General features: G+C 37.5%; 1 protein-coding gene across 3 annotated transcripts in view; it reads left to right on the forward strand.

Moving 5' to 3' along the window:
- The first annotated feature begins 10,265 nt into the window (after positions 1 to 10,265).
- Positions 10,266 to 22,497, forward strand: part of dlg5a (discs, large homolog 5a (Drosophila)) — a 236,991-nt gene continuing 224,759 nt past the window's right edge. For all 3 annotated transcript variants that reach the window (XM_039773036.1, XM_039773053.1, XM_039773044.1), the window contains exon 1: positions 10,266 to 11,076. In XM_039773036.1, coding sequence (XP_039628970.1) covers positions 10,776 to 11,076 — 301 coding nt within the window. In that variant the 5' untranslated portion in view covers positions 10,266 to 10,775. The remainder of the gene's footprint in view (positions 11,077 to 22,497) is intronic.

Consider the following 22,497-nt stretch of genomic DNA (forward strand, 5'->3'; position numbering starts at 1 on the left):
AAGATGTATATATTCTTTTTGACTTAAAAAATTGCCACATAAAAAAGGGAGAAAAGGAGGTAAATGTGTATTATGACAGAACAATATCAGTTTACTTTGCAAATAATTACATGAGCATCTGAACCATGCGACCACATGAAATGTTTCTGAATTAACCACATAAGTAAAATAAGAGGCTTGCACTAACCACTAAATGGTGCAGGTTAGCTGCACAGCTCTTTGGTATGGCAGTGGCTATCAAAGAATAAAATTTAGAAATTCAAGAAAATCTTTAAAGACAAACTTGCTTCTCTAATATGAAGTTCAAAAAAACATCAAAAAAGAACATGTAAAAATCAAAATGAAGAAAAGCAAAAAAGCAGGTCAATATTTTAATAGAGGCCAGTTAGTTACTGCAAGGGTTATTTATAGTACACATTACATATTAATATGATATTCTATAGGTGCATATAATGTGAGAATTAAATCAGAAAGTATTGATTAATTCATAACACGATACCTTATTAAAATCACCTGAAGGAAAATGCAATTAATTTAACATTATCTGCAGCCACTGTTATTTAGCAAAAGATAAAGAATAAATTAATACAAAATAAGGTAATTTCAGAAAGAGTGGTAAATTATTCTGTGGATAATACACTACAATATCAAAAGGTAGAAAGAGCCATTGCTTTTCATATTGGGTAAAACATAATTAACAGTATATTGATAGAATATTTCTTGGATTCAGACAGACCTTGGGCAGCAAGGTGGTGCAGTGATTAACAATGAATATCAGCACAGACACTATTTGTAGGGTGTTTGCATGTTCTCAGACTGCTTGAGTCGTTCCAAGTCTCAAACACATGCTAAGTACTAGACCTGGTATAAGGGAAGGTGGGGGTGTGTGTAACAATGTTCTGAGGTGGCCTGGTAGCCTGTACAGGCTTAGTTCTCACTCTGTCTGTGATGCTGTTGAGATGTAGGCCATCTCTTGTGAGGTGAAAACTGGGAAACACAGGATCAGAAAAACCGAAGAGTATGGTAATAACCATATGGGGCAGATCTCAGCAGCCAAACTGAAACTGCTTGCATCATATAAACAGTAACTATTTAGTACTATGTTCATGTTCACTAAATAATAGCAATGTTCACTAAATATCCAGACAGACATTTTAGGGCTTTTTCAGGCATATATCAAACAAACAGTATACCCAAAACTCAATCTTCTTTACTCACAATTTCCTGGTCTAATTACACCTGAATAAGAGCAATAGAAAGACAAGAGGGTCCAACTATTGACAAGAATAACAATTAGGGCTGTCATTCCACCTAATACTTTGTATATAATCTGCAAAGCATGCAAAGTCTGCACACCTCAGCCAGAAAATGATCCACGGTCCAGTAGCCACTGCTTCACCTGTGTAACACCTGCAGAGTTTAGGAAATAAAGTCCAGTAGTACAATTGCTGAATACATACAATATAGTACATTATTTATTTCCCATTAATGCAGAACTTAGCTGAAAACATGCAAGTCCATAAAGCACACAGTTTCTCTCAAGTGAATAATTAATTAAAACTTCTAGTTATCACAAAAAAAGCTTAATTGCTTATTAGAATGATTCATCAGGTAATATCTGTCATGGAAAAAAATGCAATTATATGATAAAGTGATAAAGTATCTCTGACAGAGGAATTAATGCAATGTATAGTTTCAGAGAGTAATTTAAATTCTTCCAGAGGAGAATAAATGTTGTTGGAATTATAGTTATATGGTACAAACCTATATATTTATTTTATATTGTACATACATACTGTATATGTATATTTTACATATGCATACATACATATTTATATATACAATATAGTATACAACAAGTAAAGCTTTTTGTTCCATGGTATTATTTGTTCTGTCAGTTTACTTGTTTGCAAATTCCCAATGCATCCCAGATTTCATATATTGAACAGCTAAATCTAGACATACAGTATGTGTCCTGAAGCCACCATTCGGGCAACTTTGTATATTTTGATGCATGAATTATATGGAGCAGAAGAATGCTTATTGTGTAGAGGATTTGCTGTGGAGGACTGTAAGCTTTTAGAATGGCTGCTTTGACTTGTCTGAGAGAGAGAGAGAGAGAGAGAAAACCTGATAACCTTTTTTGTAATGCAGCAAATGGCTAGAAAATGCATTTGACAGCTTCACACCACTGATGTGGTGTTTCTGAGAAGGTATTAAGGTATAGCTACTGTAGCAAAGGCTTCTAGGCAAGAAATTCAATTTATTTTTCCCAATGCTGCTCTTTTTTAATTCTCTCCAAACGACTTAACTGCTTACTAAACATCATAGTTGAAAAGAGCTTGATTCATGTTGTTCTGTCTATTTTTAACCATCCTCTGTGGAAGCTGCCTGGCAAATTCAAGACATTTTTTATGTGCAGTTTTTGTTCAGTTACGTAACAGTAAAAGCTGAAATGTTTATTTGCACTAATGGCAACAGCTGTTTCCTGTAGTCATACAGGATAATCTTGTGGTTTTACTATTTGCAGGTAAAACCACCTACAGATCCAAGTCTAAAAACCAGTTAATCCATCCATCCATTAATGACTTATAAAAAAACAAACAAACACATGCACACAAGGCTGCACCTTGGATTTGACTGTATCTTCTCAAAGAGCAAAAAATAAAACTAGCTCATATATCCTTCTTTATATACTGCACAGTCAAGCCTTATTTTTGTAACATTTAACCAATATTTTCTATACATCCATTTCCCACACCAGTTTATTCACACAGACCTCACACAGAGCTCAAGGCAAAAATCACCTACAGATGAAATGTCTGTCTACTGTGCATCTACTGTACATTCACACTGGACCAATACTTGATGGCTAGCCTAGCTCACATATTTTTGAGACATGAAAGGAAACCAGATGTCCTGGAGAAAAACACATATGGACACATTAAGGACAAACTGACTCTACACAGGAGTGACCAGACAGGGATTCAAGCTCAATCTCCCACAGTATGGAGACAACAGCTTTAACAACCCAACAATGTTTTCAACTTTAAAACAAAATTCAAATACTAAAAAAGTAGTAACCAGTTATCAGATGCTAGTAACAGCTTGTTTAACACATTATTCCTTCCCTGCTGGTAAAGACACACACATCCAAAAAAAAGTAGTCAGAATTTCTATTTGTCACACATACTGAAGATTCTGGGCTAGAGTGGAATAGTTTAAGACTTGCATATCAAATAAATTGAGTCCAAATCCAAATTTGCTGGGAACAAGCAAAAAAAAAATAAAGGAAGCACTTTCGTTATCCTGTTGCTGAGAACTTTGTATATACATTTTGAAATATTTTTTTATTGTTCTTGGGGGGATAACAGTGTTTGATCCCTGGCATGGTATTTTGGTAGGAGCTCCATCAACCCCATTGGCTTTCATGAATATGAGAGTAGCTAATGCTTATTGGTTTAATTTAACTAATAATTGTCCAGAATTTTGATGCATAGCCATCTGGGGCTGCAGCTTGTCTGCTTTACAGAAATTTAACAGCATCCAGGATCTCATGAAGCATTAAACATCTATCCAGCTCATCTTTATATGATTGTTTGAGCTGTAGAATTTTTATTTCATTCAAAGTATCTTTAGTGGATGCATAATTTTCTTTATGTTATAATTTTTTATTTGTAAAAATCAGAGGAATATTATAATAAACATAAAAATTCAGCTACAAAAATCAAATTATTGAAAATAATCATCTGACAGATGGCTATTTTATCTGCCAAAAGCACCATCCAATATGTGCACATTCACCCATACTTTTTACATGTAGGATATAATTTCTAAAACAGGTTAAAAGTGTACACCATATTGTTTTCTATATGACATCATCCTTTTTCAGTTATTCAGTTGTATGATACATGGATTTTAGGCTCATGTGATTAAAAGTGTGAAACAAATCCCGGATTATATATGTCTTGATGACTGCAGTTCAAGTCAGGAGAGGTTAAAAGCCTGACCTCTTCAATGCCATTGCCCATATATGTAAACAATTCAGTGTGCCGATTTGATCTACATACGTGAAGAAGTTCAGATGAGAGATTGCACAACTATTACTGAGTGGAATGCTAAAGTTGAAAGGTTTTAATGTTTCCATCCCAAGCAAACGGACACTAGAGACTTGATAAAAGTATTAAAAATTTAGAATCAGAATATATGATGGTGTTGCCAGCTATCGCTTTAAAATATTGTAATATCTTCAACAAGGAATACAGGGTAACAGTCTAGAAATGGCAACACACAATTATAATTATGCCACCAAAAATAAAAACTGACAAAAATATTAAAATTTAAACTAAAATATGTAAACCTACTCACTGAATGTAAAAATACTCACTGAATTGTTCCACAATCCTGTATAGAGAGATATATTACATTCTCCTTGTTAATGTTTATTAATTCAGCAACAAAAATTATTCACTCTGTTACCAACACCCTAAGGCCGATTTATACTTCTGTGTTGTGCTCTCTCCAAGGCTGTGCTATTGAAAGCAGTTTATATTCTTTGCATTGCACCATGCCACAGGCACATGCCTGAATGCTACTTGGCTGTGTTTGGAGAATGCAAGAAAATCAGAAGATCCATTAAAATACGGGCAGTTTTTGTCCTTCAAGACTCTTGCTACACATTTTCATCCATATGCAAACATGTTTGTCTCTCACATCTTTTAACTTTTTCATACATTTGCTGACTTCCAAACTGGAAGACAAACAGAAATGCATTTCACAGAATATGTAGTTAGCAAACTGACCAATCAGATCATATTGTATGTGTACGATTTGGGGCAACGTGATGAGTAGTCACATTTTTGAGAATGTGCACATCAGGCTACATTTACAGTGCATCCGGAAAGTATTCCAGGCGCATCACTTTCTCCACATTTTGTTATGTTACAGCCTTATTCCAAAATGGATTAAGTTCATTTTTTTCTTCAGAATTCTACACACAACACCCCATAATGACAACGTAAAAAAAGTTTACTTGAGGTTTTTGCAAATTTATTAAAAATAAAAAAACTGAGAAAGCACATGTACATAAGTATTTACAGCCTTTGCCATGAAGCTCAAAATTGAGCTCAGGTGCATCATGTTTCCCCTGATCATCTTTGAGATGTTTCTGCAGCTTAATTGGAGACCACCTGTGGTAAATTCAGTTGATTGGACATGATTTGGAAAGGCACACACCTGTCTATATAAGGTCCCACAGTTGACAGCTCATGTCAGAGCACAAACCAAGCATGAAGTCAAAGGAATTGTCTGTAGACCTCTGAGACAGGATTGTCTCGAGGCACAAATCTGGGGAAGGTTACAGAAAAATTTCTGCCGCTTTGAAGGTCCCAATGAGCACAGTGGCCTCCATCATCCGTAAGTGGAAGAAGTTTGAAACCACCAGGACTCTTCCTAGAACTGGCAGGCCATCTAAACTGAGCGATCAGGGGAGAAGTGCTTTAGTGAGGGAGGTGACCAAGAACCCGATGGTCACTCTGTCAGAGCTCCAGAGGTCCTCTGTGGAGAGAGTAGAACCTTTCAGAAGGTCAACCATCTCTGCAGCAATCCGCCAATCAGGCCTGTATGGTAGAGTGGCCAGATGGAAGCCACTCCTTAATAAAAGGCACATGGCAGCCCGCCTGGAGTTTGCCAAGTCACCTGAAGGACTCTCAGACCATGAGAAACAAAATTCTCTGGTCTGATGAGACAAACATTGAACTCTTTGGTGTGAATGCCAGGCGTCACATTTGGAGGAAACCAAGCACCGCTCATCACCAGGCCAATACCATCCCTACAGTGAAGCATGCTGGTGGCAGCATCATGCTGTGGGGATGATTTTCAGCGGCAGGACCTGGGAGACTAGTCAGGATAAAGGGAATGATGACTGCAGCAAAGTACAGAGACATCCTGGATGAAAACCTGCTCCAGAGCACTCTTGACCTCAGACTGGGGCGACGGTTCATGACAACGACCCTAAGCACACAGCCAAGATATCAAAGGAGTGGCTTCAGGACAATTCTGTGAATGTCCTTGAGTGGCCCAGACTTGAATCTGATTGAACCTCTCTGGAGAGATCTTAAAATGGCTGTGCACCGACGCTTCCCATCCAACCTGATGGAGCTTGAGAGGTGCTGCAAAGAGGAATGGGCAAAACTGGCCAAGGATAGGTGTGCCAAGCTTGTGGCATCATATTCAAAAAGACTTGAGGCTGTAATTGCTGCCAAAGGTGCATCGACAAAGTATTGAGCAAAGGCTGTGAATACTTATGTACGTGTGATTTCTCAGTTTTTTTATTTTTAATAAATTTGAAAAAACCTCAAACTTTTTCCACGTTGTCATTATGGGGTGTTGTGTGTAGAATTCTGAGGAAAAAAATGAATTTAATCTATTTTGGAATAAGGCTGTAACATAACAAAATGTGAAAAAAGTGATGTGCTGTGAATACTTTCTGGATGCACTGTAGGTATGCTGTAAGCTATGTCGGTGACAGCATACCTATGGCAAGGCTTGCCATACAAGTATAAATTAGCCTTTATGCCAGTGATTGCAACCAGGCGATCTTCAGAAGCAACAAACTTTGTTCATTTTTGAACATAGCAAGCTGGATCTGCTCTATCCAAATGGTCATACATTTAAATGTAAACCTGTGGCACAGCTATGCAGATCTGACTACTTTTCACTCCCACCTAACAAGCCTGTTATCAGACAGTAGCAGCTCTCTTATTATTTCTTGCTTTATAGTCATTCCAATGTGTAATCAGACCAAAGTGTGTGTATTCATTTACTTACTTATTTACCTATGTATGTATTATTTAAACAGCTTCTGTAAAAAGGCAAAATTTTTCCTCTGGGTACAAATAAAGTTCTATCTACTTACTTACCCATCTAAGCCAAAAGTTACTGTGTGTATTTGGGGGATGTAGTTTGTTAAACTTCTGTAAAGTTTTAATTTCCCCTTGGGGTCTCTTATCTTCTATCTTTTAAATTATACAATCAAATTAGGTGTATGCCTTTGCATGCAACCTGATAATGATTTGTTTTTGATATGGTTATCTCACCTCATTTTCATTTTTTAACATTTAATTTGACATAACATTCTTTAACCTGCTTAATTCAATTCAGATGGTGGTGTTTCAGTCCATATCACAGCATTAGAAAAAAAGCTGAAAACCTCAATGGTTGCTCACATTTACATTTTCCAAATAAACAATGTTATATGGTAGGTAAGCAGATACACAAGCAAATACTTGCAGGTTCATCTCGCAAAACATTGCATAAATGAAAGGGAAACTAAAGTGTTTAAGGCTAATTATAGCCACATCTACAAAACTATGAGAACTAAATTAACATAGAACATATGAAATTTGACAAATGAGAGGAGACCCTTCAGTCCATCAAAATCGTCTGCTTAGCTAAGTTAAGATGTCCCAATATCTCATCCAGATACTTCTTAAAGGTTGTTAAAGTTTCTGCTTCAACTACATGTCTCAGTAGTTTGTTCTAGAATCCCACAATTCTTTGCATAAAGAAGTGCTTTCTGGCTCCAGTCCTAAAAGCACTTCCCATTAACCCTAATCTGTGTCCTCAAGTGTGTGATTCACCATTAAGCTGAAATAATTATTTCTGCTGGATCTACTTTATCAATGCCTTCTGAATTTTGAAAACCTGTATTAGGACCCCATATAGTCACTTCAGTTTTTTTTTGTCTGTTGCCTCCTGACTCACTGGTACAAGAAACCTTGCACATATGATATAGACCCTTACACTCGTCTTGATGTCTAGTTGTGCAAAATGTCCATGTTTTTAGGGCTTTTCTACACCGATCAGGACTGGCAGCTGATAGTAGACTTGGGCAGGCAGCTTAAGTTTCCTGAGCACATCACCAAGACTACCCTTAGACCAGATGTTGTTCTGGTGACAGAAACTAGTGATGATGGAACTCACCGTTCCATGGGAAGACTGAATGGAGGATGCCTTTGAGAGCAAGAGAGGAGTACAAGGGCTTAGTCAGTGACTGCACCAAGCAAGCCTGGAACGTAAGGTGCTTGCTCGTGAAGGTTGGATGTAGAGGCTTTGCAGGTAAATCTCTCTGGAGGTCTTATACTGTACTAGGCATCATAGGTGAGAGGAGGAAGAGGGCCATATATAATAGCACTGAGGCAGCAGAAAAAGCTTCAAAGTGGCTCTGACTCAAGAGAGCAGATCCATGCAAGAAGGCTGCTAGGGCACAAGCTAAGGCTTGAACAACCTAAGCTGGTTCGCCCAAGTGTGGGTGTCTGATGTTCGAAGGACCCAAAACACCCAATGACCTCAGGTAACATCACTGATGAGGTACCCTAGCTTGCATCAGAAGATGCATCATAGCAATGGACCCTCCTGTATTTTTGGCCCACTAGACCCAAAAACCCCTATAATTTCAGACCATTTTGGGACCATATTTGCAGGAAATTGTGCCCTTATGATGAAGAGTAAGACAATAGGTGTCTTCAGCAAAATTATCAGAAGCACCTGAAGCTGTGCATACCACACCAACCAGCTCTAGGAGTTTACACGTTAAAGGAATGCAAGGGATCAAAATGACTCCTTTTCACAAAACTTTAAAAACATGCAGATAATTAATATTACCATATGTATGGATTTCTCCAGAAATATCCTCATTTTAGTTACCTATCCAGGTAGTTTTTGTCTGGGTTTTTCACATAGCAGCTCTTTGTTCCTAACTTAGTTTACTTTTTTCCAATTCACATACTTTATAAAAAGTTTTACCTACTATATAATTCTTAACAAACATCAGATGAATCCACAAAGGTGCCCAGGCACCTACCCCTACCCAGTCTCACATGGAAAGAAACTCTTAACTCCACCTCCCTTACATGGAGTAAATAATATGTATTGTGTCCTCTTTTTTGGCTCATCGAATATGGTAACCCTAGAATATAGCTATGTGGAGTGTCATTTTATGATATTTCAAGATTGTTGATTATGAATAGGTTTGATAGCTCATTCATTACCAGTGGTCCTAGCCCTCCAACATCCACTCCCGGAAGTTTAAAAAATGACCAATTTCAAACATAAGCATGCAGGGTATTATTTCAGACTATTTCAAGGTCATTGATTACGAAGATTATATTATTTTGGATCCTTACTAAGGATCTAACCCACTTTGGACCTCTATCAAAGGGTGAAAAATGACAAATCTATTAAAATTCGAGTCTATTTAGACATTAAACATTTAAATTGAAGCACACATTTTAATATGTCAAATATTTCATACAACTATTCCAGTTTATTACGTACTTCTAATTAATGAAGTAAATTATCACAGTTTTTATGAACACCTAGAATTCGGGTGTAATGTGCTAATTCATACTTTATATATAACCAATTACAAAACGCCTTTAGATTCAATCACTACTTAGATTAAAGGCGAATTAAAATCATTTTGATACTTTGTAATAGAATGTTAGTAAAATGAACACAATAAGCATTTCAAACCAGAAAGCCATTATAACATAATTCATTTAAAATATAAACTAGAACGTATAATGAATGTTCGGATGTACTGGACTGAAATAAATAAGCAACAAGTCGCAATTGAAAAGGAGCTGCTGACCCAGGGCACGAAGCCTTGCCATTGCGTCCGTATCAGATGGACGTCGTCTGCGGTCCTTGGATTTAAAAAAGCGTGGAAATTCTATAAATAAAATAGAGTACTGTAACTCATTCTTATTTGAAACCCCCGCCCCCCCCCGGAGGGACGTTGATCCACGTTTCGAATCGCACTTGACTTTTCCTAAATTTGCTTGGAAAAATCAGACTGAACGTATTTGGTAAAAAATGTTAATCAATACCCGTGGAAGTCGTGGAGTGCAGAGAGGAGAAAGGGTATAAAGTGAAGCCGCGCGCAAAGGGAGTCGCGTGGAATTGCTGCTGGATAGGAGCCGCGCCAGGCCTACTCAGCTGCTTTCCGAGATGCAGGAGAAACTCTTTAACACAGAAATAAAAACAAAACACACACTGAGAAAACAGCCGCACTCATTAATACTAGCAGTTACCATCTGCTCTCAGTGTCTGGACGAGGAAACGGCCAAAGGAAAGGCAAAGCCCAAAGCTGTTGATTCATTTGGCGGGTACACCCCACCCCCTTGAACTCGTCGCCGTTTTCCAAGAGCTTTCTACTGCAGAGCAGCAGCGCATCCACGCCTGGCGATTACCTGGCGTGTCTGGTCTACGCCCCACCCTCTTTACCTTACATGGCAAGTATGTGGCCTCGTGATTGACAGCGGGCAGCAGCTGCTAAGACATGGCGGATCCGTCGGGTTTGTGGGAAAGCTCTTTGGAGAGTTAACGTTACTTTTATTCAGTTCTGCGGTTGAAAGGAGTTTAAATAAGGATCTGGAAGAGGTGGGGGGAAATACCCTAAGTGGGTAGACATGTGTGGCTTAGGGAAGCTTAGGGGAAAAAGCGAAATGTAGGACTTTTGAGAGCCGGAAAAAGAAATGCTATGCTGTTTCTTATTGCAGTCAACAGCCTTGGGCAACAAATATGGCTACTTGAGTCTCTTTGAATTTGTGATGAAAAGCTGCTACAAAAGCAAGCGTTCTTCAGCAAGACAGCTGTGCCGTTCGCCAAGTCAGTGACTGTTAGCTCCTTGCGCGTTTACTGAGGTGGGGTTTTGATTCTCTCTTTTTTAACTAAAAAAAAGCTGGGCGGTGAAGGTGCCGAGAGAAGAAGAGATGGAAGCAAAACATAAAGAGTTGTTAGATCAGTACCACCAGAACTTGATGGATTCCATAACGGACGCGGACGGGCTAATCGAGCTGCTGGACAAAGCGGGCACTCTGGGCCAGCTGGAGAGGTTCGAACTACAAAACAACTGCGCGACGAGCGCCGAAAAGGTCGACCTGCTGCTGAAGATGCTTGTGAATAAGGAGAGGGATCATTTTGCAGACCTGTGCGAGGCGCTAGAAAAGACGCATCCCCACCTGTTCTCTGCCCTGTTCGTGAACTTCGTGGGACCCGCCGATAACTCATCCGGTAAGACATCTGTCTGTCCACAGCGCCCGAGGGTGCAGCGCTGACCCGTCGATGCCCACTAAGCAGAGCTCACCTCTCGATGGAGATTGTTGTGATTGTGCTGTAACTAGTGGCACGATTTTATAAGGAACAAATAAAAAGATCAAGTTGTACCTGTTTACTTGATCACAAATTAAAAAAAATATGAAAACCTGCTTAAAATAGAGTGCCGTGCACGCTTTACTTCTCTCTAGTTTTTTTTTTTCGTGTTAGCAAACAATACACAAAACTTGTTTGCAACAGGCACGTTTTCAGTAGTCTTGTATTAATCTTCCTAAAATAATGATAACCACTATAATCTGATTTTCCGGGCAGAAAATACAGTGCCATTCATCCATTCCTTCATTTGTTTTTAAATCCATGAAAAATTCAGCCTTCATAGCTGTAGAATCAAAAGAGATTTTTTGTTAACTAGATGTAAATAGCTGAATTTATTTTTGAACATGCTTTATTTATTTATATATATATATATATATATATATATATATATATATATAGTTCTGTTACCTAATATTAACTTTCACTGTAATCGTACTACAATACTACATAAACAGAGAATCGCATGCATTTTTGTATCCGTTGTCATTTGAATCTATGACTTTTTGCTGTCAAGGTTTTTACCAAACCTGGCAGGCATATGGGTTAAATTATCCCTTTTTGTCTTTTACAAATATGTGCATGATTTTAAATGTTAAGAGTGTAGCATCCTAATTAAGGTGGTGTGGTATCTTTGAGTGGTGAACCCTTTTTCCTTACAGTACTAGGAACCTGCGTTTGATTCCTCTCTCTCTCTGCTCATTTCTTTGGTGTCTGCTTGGTTTTTCTTGAGGTACTCTAGTTTCCCCTCTCATTGCAGATAACTCCATGTTAATTGATAATTTAGTGTTAAATCCATATTGGGTTTCAGTGAACATGGAAGCTTTGTGTATTTATGTCCTGTAGTGGACTGGCATCCCATTTGGGATTGTTTACAGCTTCTAGGTTCCCACAAGCACATGATGGAAAAAAGAGGGTTCAAAAAATAGATAGATTACTTTGAAGTATGGTTCACTATAGTGCTTTAAATTAATTTGGCTTATATGACTCTTCTACTTTTCCATTGTGTCAATTTGAATGAATGATTGGAATTTTCAAATGGTGAAATATGTACATTTTGGATGATTTTTCTTGATTTGAGTGAGTTACATACATTGTACTGTAAGTGCGTGTGAGTAGTGTGATCAATATAATTTATTTTATATGTGTTCACTTAGTTGAATGTAATGGTATGTATCTCAGTACTGTAGACAGTAATGCAACTACTCATTTGGGTTTATTTCAAGATGCTTAATCAGTTAAACAACTAATTTAAATTGTATCAATACATTCCTAAGTTTTCTTATTATTATTATGACAAAGGTATGCTATCATAAAAATCAAAATATAGCAAGCATATTTGTTGAATTCTGCATATCCCAAAAATTAACTTAGGCCTTATCTTTTCCTTAAGTTTTGTTTTGTTGACTGCAGTTCATATTGGAAGAACATGTATGATTGCATATATCCATTACCCTCATTGATCATTTCCATTTTGATGAGCATGATCATTCATTAACCGCCTATCCAATTATTGTTTTGTAATGTACAGTTCAAAGGAAGAACTATTGCCGTTCACTAAATACTAGTGAAACGTAAAATAGAAAGATGCTGTACGTATGTAGGTAGTAAACTGAGCTGACATTTATGTTCAGGAAGGATGGAATTAGAAACATTAAAAGTAAAGTGCAAACACTGAAAAAGTATCGGAAAAGTTTGATTTGAATGAACAACACTTTATTGCTTGTGTAGTCCAAAGTCACACAAGGAATTCTTCAGTGGGCTTTAACAGGCCCTGTTTTTGATGGCTTCCCAGTCTTGACTCTTTAAGAAGACAAGAAAAAAAAAAAAACTCCCGAAAAAAATTGAAGAAATCTTGGGAAGGGTAATTTTCAGAGAGACCCCCTTTCAGTTAGAGTGAGCATGCAATGGATGTCAAAAAATAGGGTAAATGCATCGCACAAAACAACACAAGTAATCCTTTTCACAGAGCTATGGTAGATGGCCAATCTATCACTGCTACCTCAGAAATACAATAGTACAAACTACTTTCAGTAGATTAGATAAACATTATTAATTCCATTGGGAAATTCAGATGCATACAATAAACAAGGATACCAACTCAGAGGATGAATAATACAGCCAATCAATGAAAAAGAAAACTGTTGTTTAAATATGCTATCTGTTTCGATGACTTTTGTTGATTCATTGTGTTTCTTATCCATACGGGTTTTGAACAAGTTTTATTTCTGGGAATACAGTACGTAATTCAGTTTAGGTGATAGTTAAGCCCTTTATTCAGGATTGATTCCTGTCTTGCACCCTGATGTAGCCAGGACAGGACACCTGCCCTACAACACTAAAACTGGAACAACCAGGTTTGAAAATGATTGGATGAACACATGGTCTGATGTGCATTTACCGTAAATTATATCAACAGAGAGATTTTCATGTCAAGTTTGGCTCAGAATCATTAGCTGTCTAACCTAGTTTGAATCTGGATGAAGTGTGTCTTCTTTATTACGACAACAAGAACATTTATTTCTGTAGTACATGATGTAGCTCACGTTGCTTTACAAGATGTCAAAGAAATTGTTGCAAAGAAAAGAAGAACTAATCAAATTAGCTAAGAAGAGTAATGAATAAGTAATAAAAATAAATACAAGCTTATATAACTTGTATATATATTTAGTGTAAAAGTAGAATACCTATATGTAATATTGTATTGTATGTCATTAAAGATGTGTCTGATGATAAGGTCAGATTGAGGGAGGACAAAAAAAAGTGCTGTCAGTGCTCTCTTTTGTCTTCTGTTATTTGTAGTGTGTTGTATATTCTATATAATTAACAGAATTTCTAATAACTTTCCAAAGTATGGACATGGGGTGCCATTTCTACCAAAGGTGTGTCCACTTTTGAATTCCTTCTGTAAAATGGAGAGTGAAGTGAGTTTAGAGCTGGAGATCTTGGTTGGCTGGGGGTGGCTTGAGCTCTACCCTTTAACGATCCTTATGCTGTGCTTTCACAAAGGAATATACTTACTTTATCAAGTGATTGTACAACTTGTTTCACATGTGTAATTTTATATATAACTAATAATTACCAGTATGACCTGAAATCAGATAAATCTATCCATTTTCAAACCCTCTTATCCCAAGCAGAGTCATGGGGAAACTGCATTCAGCACAGGACAGATTTTACTTTGTCTTATTTATTCAGAAAGTAAGTCAACAGAAAGTAAGCCATGTATGGATAAAGCAAATAGTTTCTTACTGCTTCCTTATAAGCTTAAAGGTAATTAAAGCCGGGTGCTGCCAGGCTTTAAATCATACACAGAATATCACCTATTGGTTATCTTATCTCATGATATTTAAAACCACAGAATTAAAAGGGGGTGTACATACATTTTCACATGGCTGTATGTGAACTAGTTTACATACATCCATAATTCAGAATACAGTACAAATCAGGTATGACATGTCCTGCTAATCAAAAAAATAGTTATAGGAAGTGCACTTTCCATTCCTTTTAAAACATCATTGAGTACTTTACATATTGTACACATTATTTTTCTAGGTGCAACTTGTGCGTGTGCTGTAGAAAAGGATTACTCTATACTGTACAAGGATATTAATTGCACCACAAAAACCTTGCACACAGGCAAATGTTCCATTTTTATGAAAATGCAGTCCAGACAGGCATTGGCAGTACTTAAGCAGTTAAAGCTTAATAGGGTTAGGGTTTAAAGCACTCTTTGATGTCTGTCAAGTAATGATTATATCCCCTGAATATTAAGAAACATTTTTTTTTCATATATGCCATCATTATCTGCTGTCACCAAATTAGGTAGGAATGCAAATTTTGATAACATTTTATAATTGGTAATTGCATCTTAGACCAATTAATAACCATTTAGGAGACACCCAGGTTAATAACACAGAAAATAATGCATGGTAAAATTCACAGAAATCATTTTGTTTATGGAGAAGGCATGCTAAAGTTTGTTTTAATGTTAATTAGAAATGTGTAAACTACTGTCTTCTCTGCGTTCAGTTGTGAGCATAAATACATCTCCAATTATATGGAAAGTATGAACTGACCCTCATACCGGCAGGCAACATGAACAGCCTCCGTTTTTAGGTTTTTGCCATAGTTATGGTACATGTTAAATAAGTTGCTGTCTAAATCTTGTAGTGTATGAGTGAGACCTGCTACCAAGGCCATGTTTTTGGGAGTATTTACAGATCAGCCATCACAAGTACAATACAATACAATACAGTTTATTTTTGTATAGCCCAAAATCACACAGGAAGTGCCGCAATGGGCTTTAACAGGCCCTGCCTTTTGACAGCCCCCCAGCCTTGACTCTCTGAGAAGACAAGGAAAAACTCCCAATAAAAGCCTTGTAGGAAAAAATGGAAGAAACCCTCGGGAAAGGCAGTTCAAAGAGAGACCCCTTTCCAGGTAGGTTGGGCGTGCAGTGGGTGTCAAAAGTAGGGGGTCAATACAATACAATATACAGAACAGAGCAATTCCTTAAGACAGCATAATAATACAAATTTTAGAAGTACGGTTTAACAGTAGATGATATGACATAATTAGGTTTGGATATTTTTAGAGTCCTGGAGACCTCATCCATCTAGCTGCCTCCCCATTTGGCCATGCTACGGCTGAAACGTTGCTCCGATGAAAGGACCCCTCTTTCCCATGATTCCTGTGATCCTCCATCAGGGATGACTTTACCATAGGCAGGCAAACAACTTGGCAGGTGGGCCGTGGCACCAATGGCCACATTTGGGTACCGAGAAAAGAAACAGAATAGGTGAGGGTTAGTATTCAAATATAATTATCATGTTACTTATGTTATAGTGCTAATGACTAACAACAGAGATGCAGTATGTACAGTTAATCAGCAGCTCTAGTCAGGATATGCTAAACTGAAGTAGTGAGTCTTCAGCCGGGATTTAAAGGCTGAGACTGAAGGGGCATCTCTTATGGAAGCAGGAAGACCATTCCACAGTTTAGGGGCCCTGTAACTAAAAGCTCGACCTCCCACTGTTATTTTATTAATCCTTGGAATCCTAAGCAGACCGGCATCTTGAGATCTTAATGTGCTCAGGTTTGTAAGTCATGATAAGTTCAGACAAGTAAGCGGACCTTGGCCATTTAATGCTTTATATGTTAAAAGGAGGATTTTGAAATCTGCCCTGAACTTAACTGGGAGCCAGTGTAAAGATTTAAGAACTGGGGTTATGTGTTCATATTTTCTTGTTCTTGTAATAATTCTTGCAGCGCATTTTGGATTAACTGGAGGCTGTATAGAGAACAGTTTGAACAGCCAGTGAACACCGCATTGCAGTAGTCAATCCTACTAGAGATAAATGCATGAATTAATTTCTCACAATCCTGTTTATTTAGAAAGCCTTAATTTCCTAACATTTTTAAGATGGAAAAACATGTTTTGGACGACTTTGTAATATGCTTTAAATGACATGCTAGAGTCAAAGATAACTCCTAGATTGCGGGCTGATTCAGTAAAATTAATTGGGATTCCAACTGAGTTAAATGACGACAAAATATTGCTGTGATCAGCGTCATTCCCTCCAACAATTAACATCTCTGTTTTATCTGTATTTAAAGACAAGTAGTTCTCATTCATCCATTCCTTTAATTCACTAACACAACTAATTAAAGACAACATCGGAGAAACTTCATTTGATTTAAATGAAAGGTATAACTGGGTGTCATCTGCATACAGTGAAAATTAACATTATGTTTCCTAATGAGAGATCCCAGTGGAAGCATGTAAAGTGAAAACAGTAAAGGTCCCAGTACTGAGCCCTGCGGGACACCATATTGAACTTCTGTGTATAATGATGGAGTACTGTCTGCACATTTCTGTACATACTGGAATCGATTTGATAAATAAGAACTGAACCAAGCGAGCACGGGCCTGTAAGCCCAACATCGCTTTCTAGCATGTGCAGTAAAATAGAATGGTCAATGGTGTCAAATGCTGCACTTAAGTCCAACAACATAATTACAGTGGAATTTCCTTCATCAGAGGATATCAGAATGTCATTTACAACCCGTGTTAGTGCCTGTACTATGACCAGTGCGAAAGCCAGACTGGAATTTCTCAAATAAATTGTAATGCGTAAGGTGTGACTGAAGCTGACTGGCGACTACTTTCTCTAGTATTTTAGAGAGAAATGGTAAATTTGAAATAGGCCTATAGTTATTTAGTATGTGTGGGTCTAGGTCTGACTGTTTAAGTAAAGGTTTAATGACTGACACTTTTAGTGCATCAGGTATGTGCCATGCAGTAATGAACTATTGATAACGGTTAGAATGGGCTGCAAGAACATCCATTGCACTTTTACTAGTTTTGTTGGCACTGGATCTAGGGAACAAGTAGTGGGCTTCATTTTAGTAATTAAAGTTAAGACTTCCTGGTGAGTTACAGGATTAAAATTACTAAAGTGCTGAATGCAATGTGCGACAGGGTCTGCTAAGCTAGTATTTGGTTTGTACTGTGATGCTGAGATCTGGGATCTTATATTTTTAATTTTCTCATTGAAGAAGTTCATAAAGTCTGTACTGCTAATATCTGATGGTATTTTGCACTGTTGATCTGAATTGCCATTTGTTAATTTAGCCACTGCTCTAAAAAGTACCCTAGGATTTTTATTATTGCTATCTATTAATGTAGAATAGTAGTCAATTGTGTTTTCATGAAAGTACACAACCACTCTAGTTGGCCTCTCAACAAGGCTGTCACCTGTATGTCAGGTTGCAAAGGTGCTGCCTGTAGTACTATTGATTTCAGCTCTCAGTCTTCATATATGTATTGGTATGTCATTATGTTTTCCCTTTCAGATCTTATCATTGTCCAAAGGTCAGCTTTGAATTCAAGTTGTCTATTTTGCTATATTTTTACTTCTTGTGTCATTTAGGTATAATGATTCTTATATATGGCATTGGCAAATGACAACGATGGACAAAATACCAGTAGGTAGGCTATAAACTGGTTAATTTTCACAATAAGGTGTTATTAGCACTACATATATTTAATTTTAATATACATGTAACAACCAAGCAAAATACCAAATAGCAACCAAAAAATAAACACTGCATCTATAAGTGACATGTTTATATTTCCAGATTAATTGATTGGTTGAAAACTCGTAAAATGTCAAGTAGCAGCATTTGGGCCAATTTAAAGTTGAATGTAGAGAATAGGGGCTTTCACTTCAGTAATAATATTCAATATGTAATACAATTGTGCTTATTTTATAATCAGTTATCTAGTAATTGTGACATTAACAGCAAACAGAAAATAAGCAAAAATTAAGCATTACCAATTGCTCAGTGCTATATATATATATATATATATATATATATATACACACACACACTGTGTGCACAATTATTAGGCAAGTGAGTATTTTGACCATATCATCATTTTTAATGCGTATATTCCAACTCCAAGCTGTATTAACTTGAATGCTTATTGGATTTAAGCACGTCAGGTGATGTGTATTTGTGTAATGAGGGAGGGTGTGGCCTAAGGAGATCAACATCCTATATCAAGGTGTGCAGAATTATTAGGCAGCTAGTTTTCCTCAGGCAAAATGGGCCAAAAGAGATTTAACTGACTCTGAAAAGTCAAAAATTGTAAAAAGTCTTTCAGAGGGATGCAGCACTTTTGGAATTGCTAAGATATTGGTGTGTGATCACAGAACCATCAAACATTTTGTTGCAAATAGTCAACAGGGTCTCAAGAAATGTGTTGAGAACAAAAGACGCAAATTAGCTGCCAAAGATTTGAGAAGAATCAAACGTGAAGCTACCAGGAACCCATTATCCTCCAGTACTTTCATATTCCAGAGCTGCAACCTACCTGGAGTGCCCAGAAGTACAAGGTGTTCAGTGCTCAGACATGGCCAAGGTAAGGAGGGCTGAAACCCAACCACCACTGAACAAGAAACATAAGTTGAAACGTCAAAACTGGGCCAAGAAATATCTGAAGACAGATTTTTTTCAAAGGTTTTATGGACCGATGAGATGAGAGTGACTCTTGATGGACCAGATGGATGGACCTGTGGATCAGTAATGGGCACAGAGCTCCACTCCAACGTGGAGGGGGTACTGGTATGAGCTGGTATTTTTAAAGATGAGCTAGTTGGACCTTTTTGCATTGAAGATGAACTCAAAATCAACTCCCAAACCTACTGCCAGTTTTTCGAAGACACTTTCTTCAAACAGTGATACAGGAAAAAGACCATGATTTTTATGCAGGCCAATGCTCCATCACTTGCATCGAAGTTCTCCACTGCGTGGCCAGCCAGTAAAGGCCTTAAAGATGAAGGAATAATGACATGGCCCCTTCCTCATCTGACCTAAACCCTATCGAGAACTTGTGGGCACTTCTTAAACGCTAGATTTACGGGGGAGAAAAACAATACACCTCTCTGAAGAGTGTCTGGGAGGCTGTAGTCACTGCTCCACAAAAAGCTGATCGTCAACAGATCAAGAAACTGACAAACTCCATGAATGGAAAGGCTTATGACTGTTACTGGAAAGAAGGGTGGCTATATTGGTCATTGATTGATTTTTTTTTTTGAAATGTCAGAGATGTTTATTTGTAAATTTTGAGGTGTTTGTTTATTATTCTCACTATAACAGATGAAAATAAACAAGTGAGATGGGAAAATTTTCATTTTTCCTTTAGTTGCATAATAAATCTGCACACTAATAGTTGCCTAATAATTGTGCGCACATATGTATTCCCCTGATGATGTTCACACTCACATTTCCGTTGTGAAACATTCAGGTTTCAGGTTTATTAACATTTTGGATTGACTGATAGCACTGTGTTTGTTCCATATTAAAATTAATCCTCAAAAATACAACTTGCCTAATAATTCTGCACTCCCTATATATATATATAAACATAAAAAGTAGTTGCTCTGTTGGACTTGTTACTGGTTTCTCCTCTAGCCCTGATTTACTTACTTTGGATACTAAGGAAGTCACTCATCCTGCCAGGGCCTCATTTATGAACAGTTTTATTGCACAATTGGAAAGCATCTTTGGATGATAATGTTGTCTACATCAATAACGACAAAGCAATGCTTACTTATCAGTCATGTACAGTGCTTTGGAAATTGTACTTCACCTTAACTTGCATATTTTTTGGTATCGAATTTGTCTAGTCCATTTTATAACATATAAGTTTATCGTTTTCCATGTTTAAGTAAAGTATTATCCGTAAACCTTTATACTGCCTTCGCCATTGGTATCATTATGGAATGCAACATGATCTTTTTTTTCTGATATAACAGGGCTCATATTGACTGAAAAATTAACTCCTTTATCTGTGAAGTACTGTTCCAGAACACTTGCACATCATATACTGTAGGTCTGTTTTGGTAAATGCAAAGCAAGCATCTTAATTTATAGTTTATTAATTTGTGTGATTTAGAAGAGACTAACAGTCAGCAGTAAGGAAACTTATATAGAGTATCATATACAGCCTTGGTTTTGAAAATGACAGCTAAGTACTACAACTAAGTGTTCAGAACATATTACTGTGAAATAATAATACAATAGAGTCTTGCTTATCCTCCCTTCACTTATCCAACATTCCGTATTATCTGACGTCACACTGCCAAAAAAAAATGCATCAATCGGCAACAAGAACTACAAGTTGCAAGTGTGAGCGTAGTCTATTTTTTGTTGCTTCCGACTCTACCGCAGCTAATTACAGTGGAATCTCGGTTTCCGAGCATAATTCGTTCCGGAAATGTGCTCGCAGTCCAAAGCACTCGTACAGTATATCAATCCGAATTTCCCCATAAGAAATAATGGAAACTCAGATGATTCGTTCCACAACCCAAAACTATTCATATAAAAATGATTAATACAAAATATAAAGTAAAAATACATAAATCAAATTAACCTGCACTTTATCTTTGAAAAGAATCATGGCTGGTGTGAGTTTCTAAATTCTTGTGGGATTCCATCCAACCGGACGACACGCGGAAGAATGTCCCAAAGCAATCGATGTCTCCCAGCACTGTAGCAATTCGCCATAAAAGCCAATCCGAAAAGATTGCGGACATGCTATAAGCGCCTGCCGTTGATGGGTGATACAAGGAATATTGTAAATGCGCAGGGCACGGTATTACTTTCCCCCCCCGAACCTGCCTGACTGCTGTGTCTGTGTATAGGAGAATTGCAGATCCCGCTGCAGTAAGTAACTGCGCTGTTGCTTTTTCAAGCAGAATAAAGCTGGTATTGCTAAAAGTACTGAGACTCGGGTTCGAGTTTTCGGGAGCAAGATGGGGACTCGCACGTCACAGTACAAACACACACACATACACATGCAGTCGCAATGTTGTAGTAAACAGTATACGCTCGTATGGATGTTGACTATATGAGTGACAGAGTTAAGGCTCTAGAAACTGCAATTAATTACACTGAGCAACAAGAAGAAGCTACAGGAATCGACATAATGATGCTGCAAAGATGACAAGACTTGACAGCGAAGAAACGGCACTCATCAGGAAAGCAAACTGTAATCAAAAATGTCTTTAAATCATCACAGGACTGAACTTTTTAAGTACAGTACATACTGTATTTAACTTCAGACAATTCTGTAACTGTAAGTGCATTTTTTCAGTTAATTTATTCTGTTTTGTTGTAAAACATGATTATTAGGTTCGTAATGTGTAAAATTATAACATACACTCACCTAAAGGATTATTAGGAACACCTGTTCAATTTCTCATTAATGCAATTATCTAATCAACCAATCACATGGCAGTTGCTTCAATGCATTTAGGGGTGTGGTCCTGGTCAAGACAATCTCCTGAACTCCAAACTGAATGTCAGAATTGGAAAGAAAGGTGATTTAAGCAATTTTGAGCGTGGCATGGTTGTTGGTGCCAGGCGGGCCGGTCTGAGTATTTCACAATCTGCTCAGTTACTGGTATTTTCATGCACAACCATTTCTAGGGTTTACAAAGAATGGTGTGAAAAGGGAAAAACATCCAGTATGCGGCAGTCCTGTGGGCGAAAATGCCTTGTTGATGCTAGAGGTCAGAGGAGAATGGGCTGACTGATTCAAGCTGATAGAAGAGCAACTTTGACTGAAATAACCACTCGTTACAACCGAGGTATGCAGCAAAGCATTTGTAAAGCCACAACACGCACAACCTTGAGGCGGATGGGCTACAACAGCAGAAGGTCCCACCGGGTACCACTCCTCTCCACTACAAATAGGAAAAAGAGGCTACAATT

Source organism: Polypterus senegalus, chromosome 1 (genome assembly GCF_016835505.1).
Source record: "Polypterus senegalus isolate Bchr_013 chromosome 1, ASM1683550v1, whole genome shotgun sequence".
Taxonomy (NCBI): Eukaryota; Metazoa; Chordata; class Cladistia; order Polypteriformes; family Polypteridae; genus Polypterus; species Polypterus senegalus.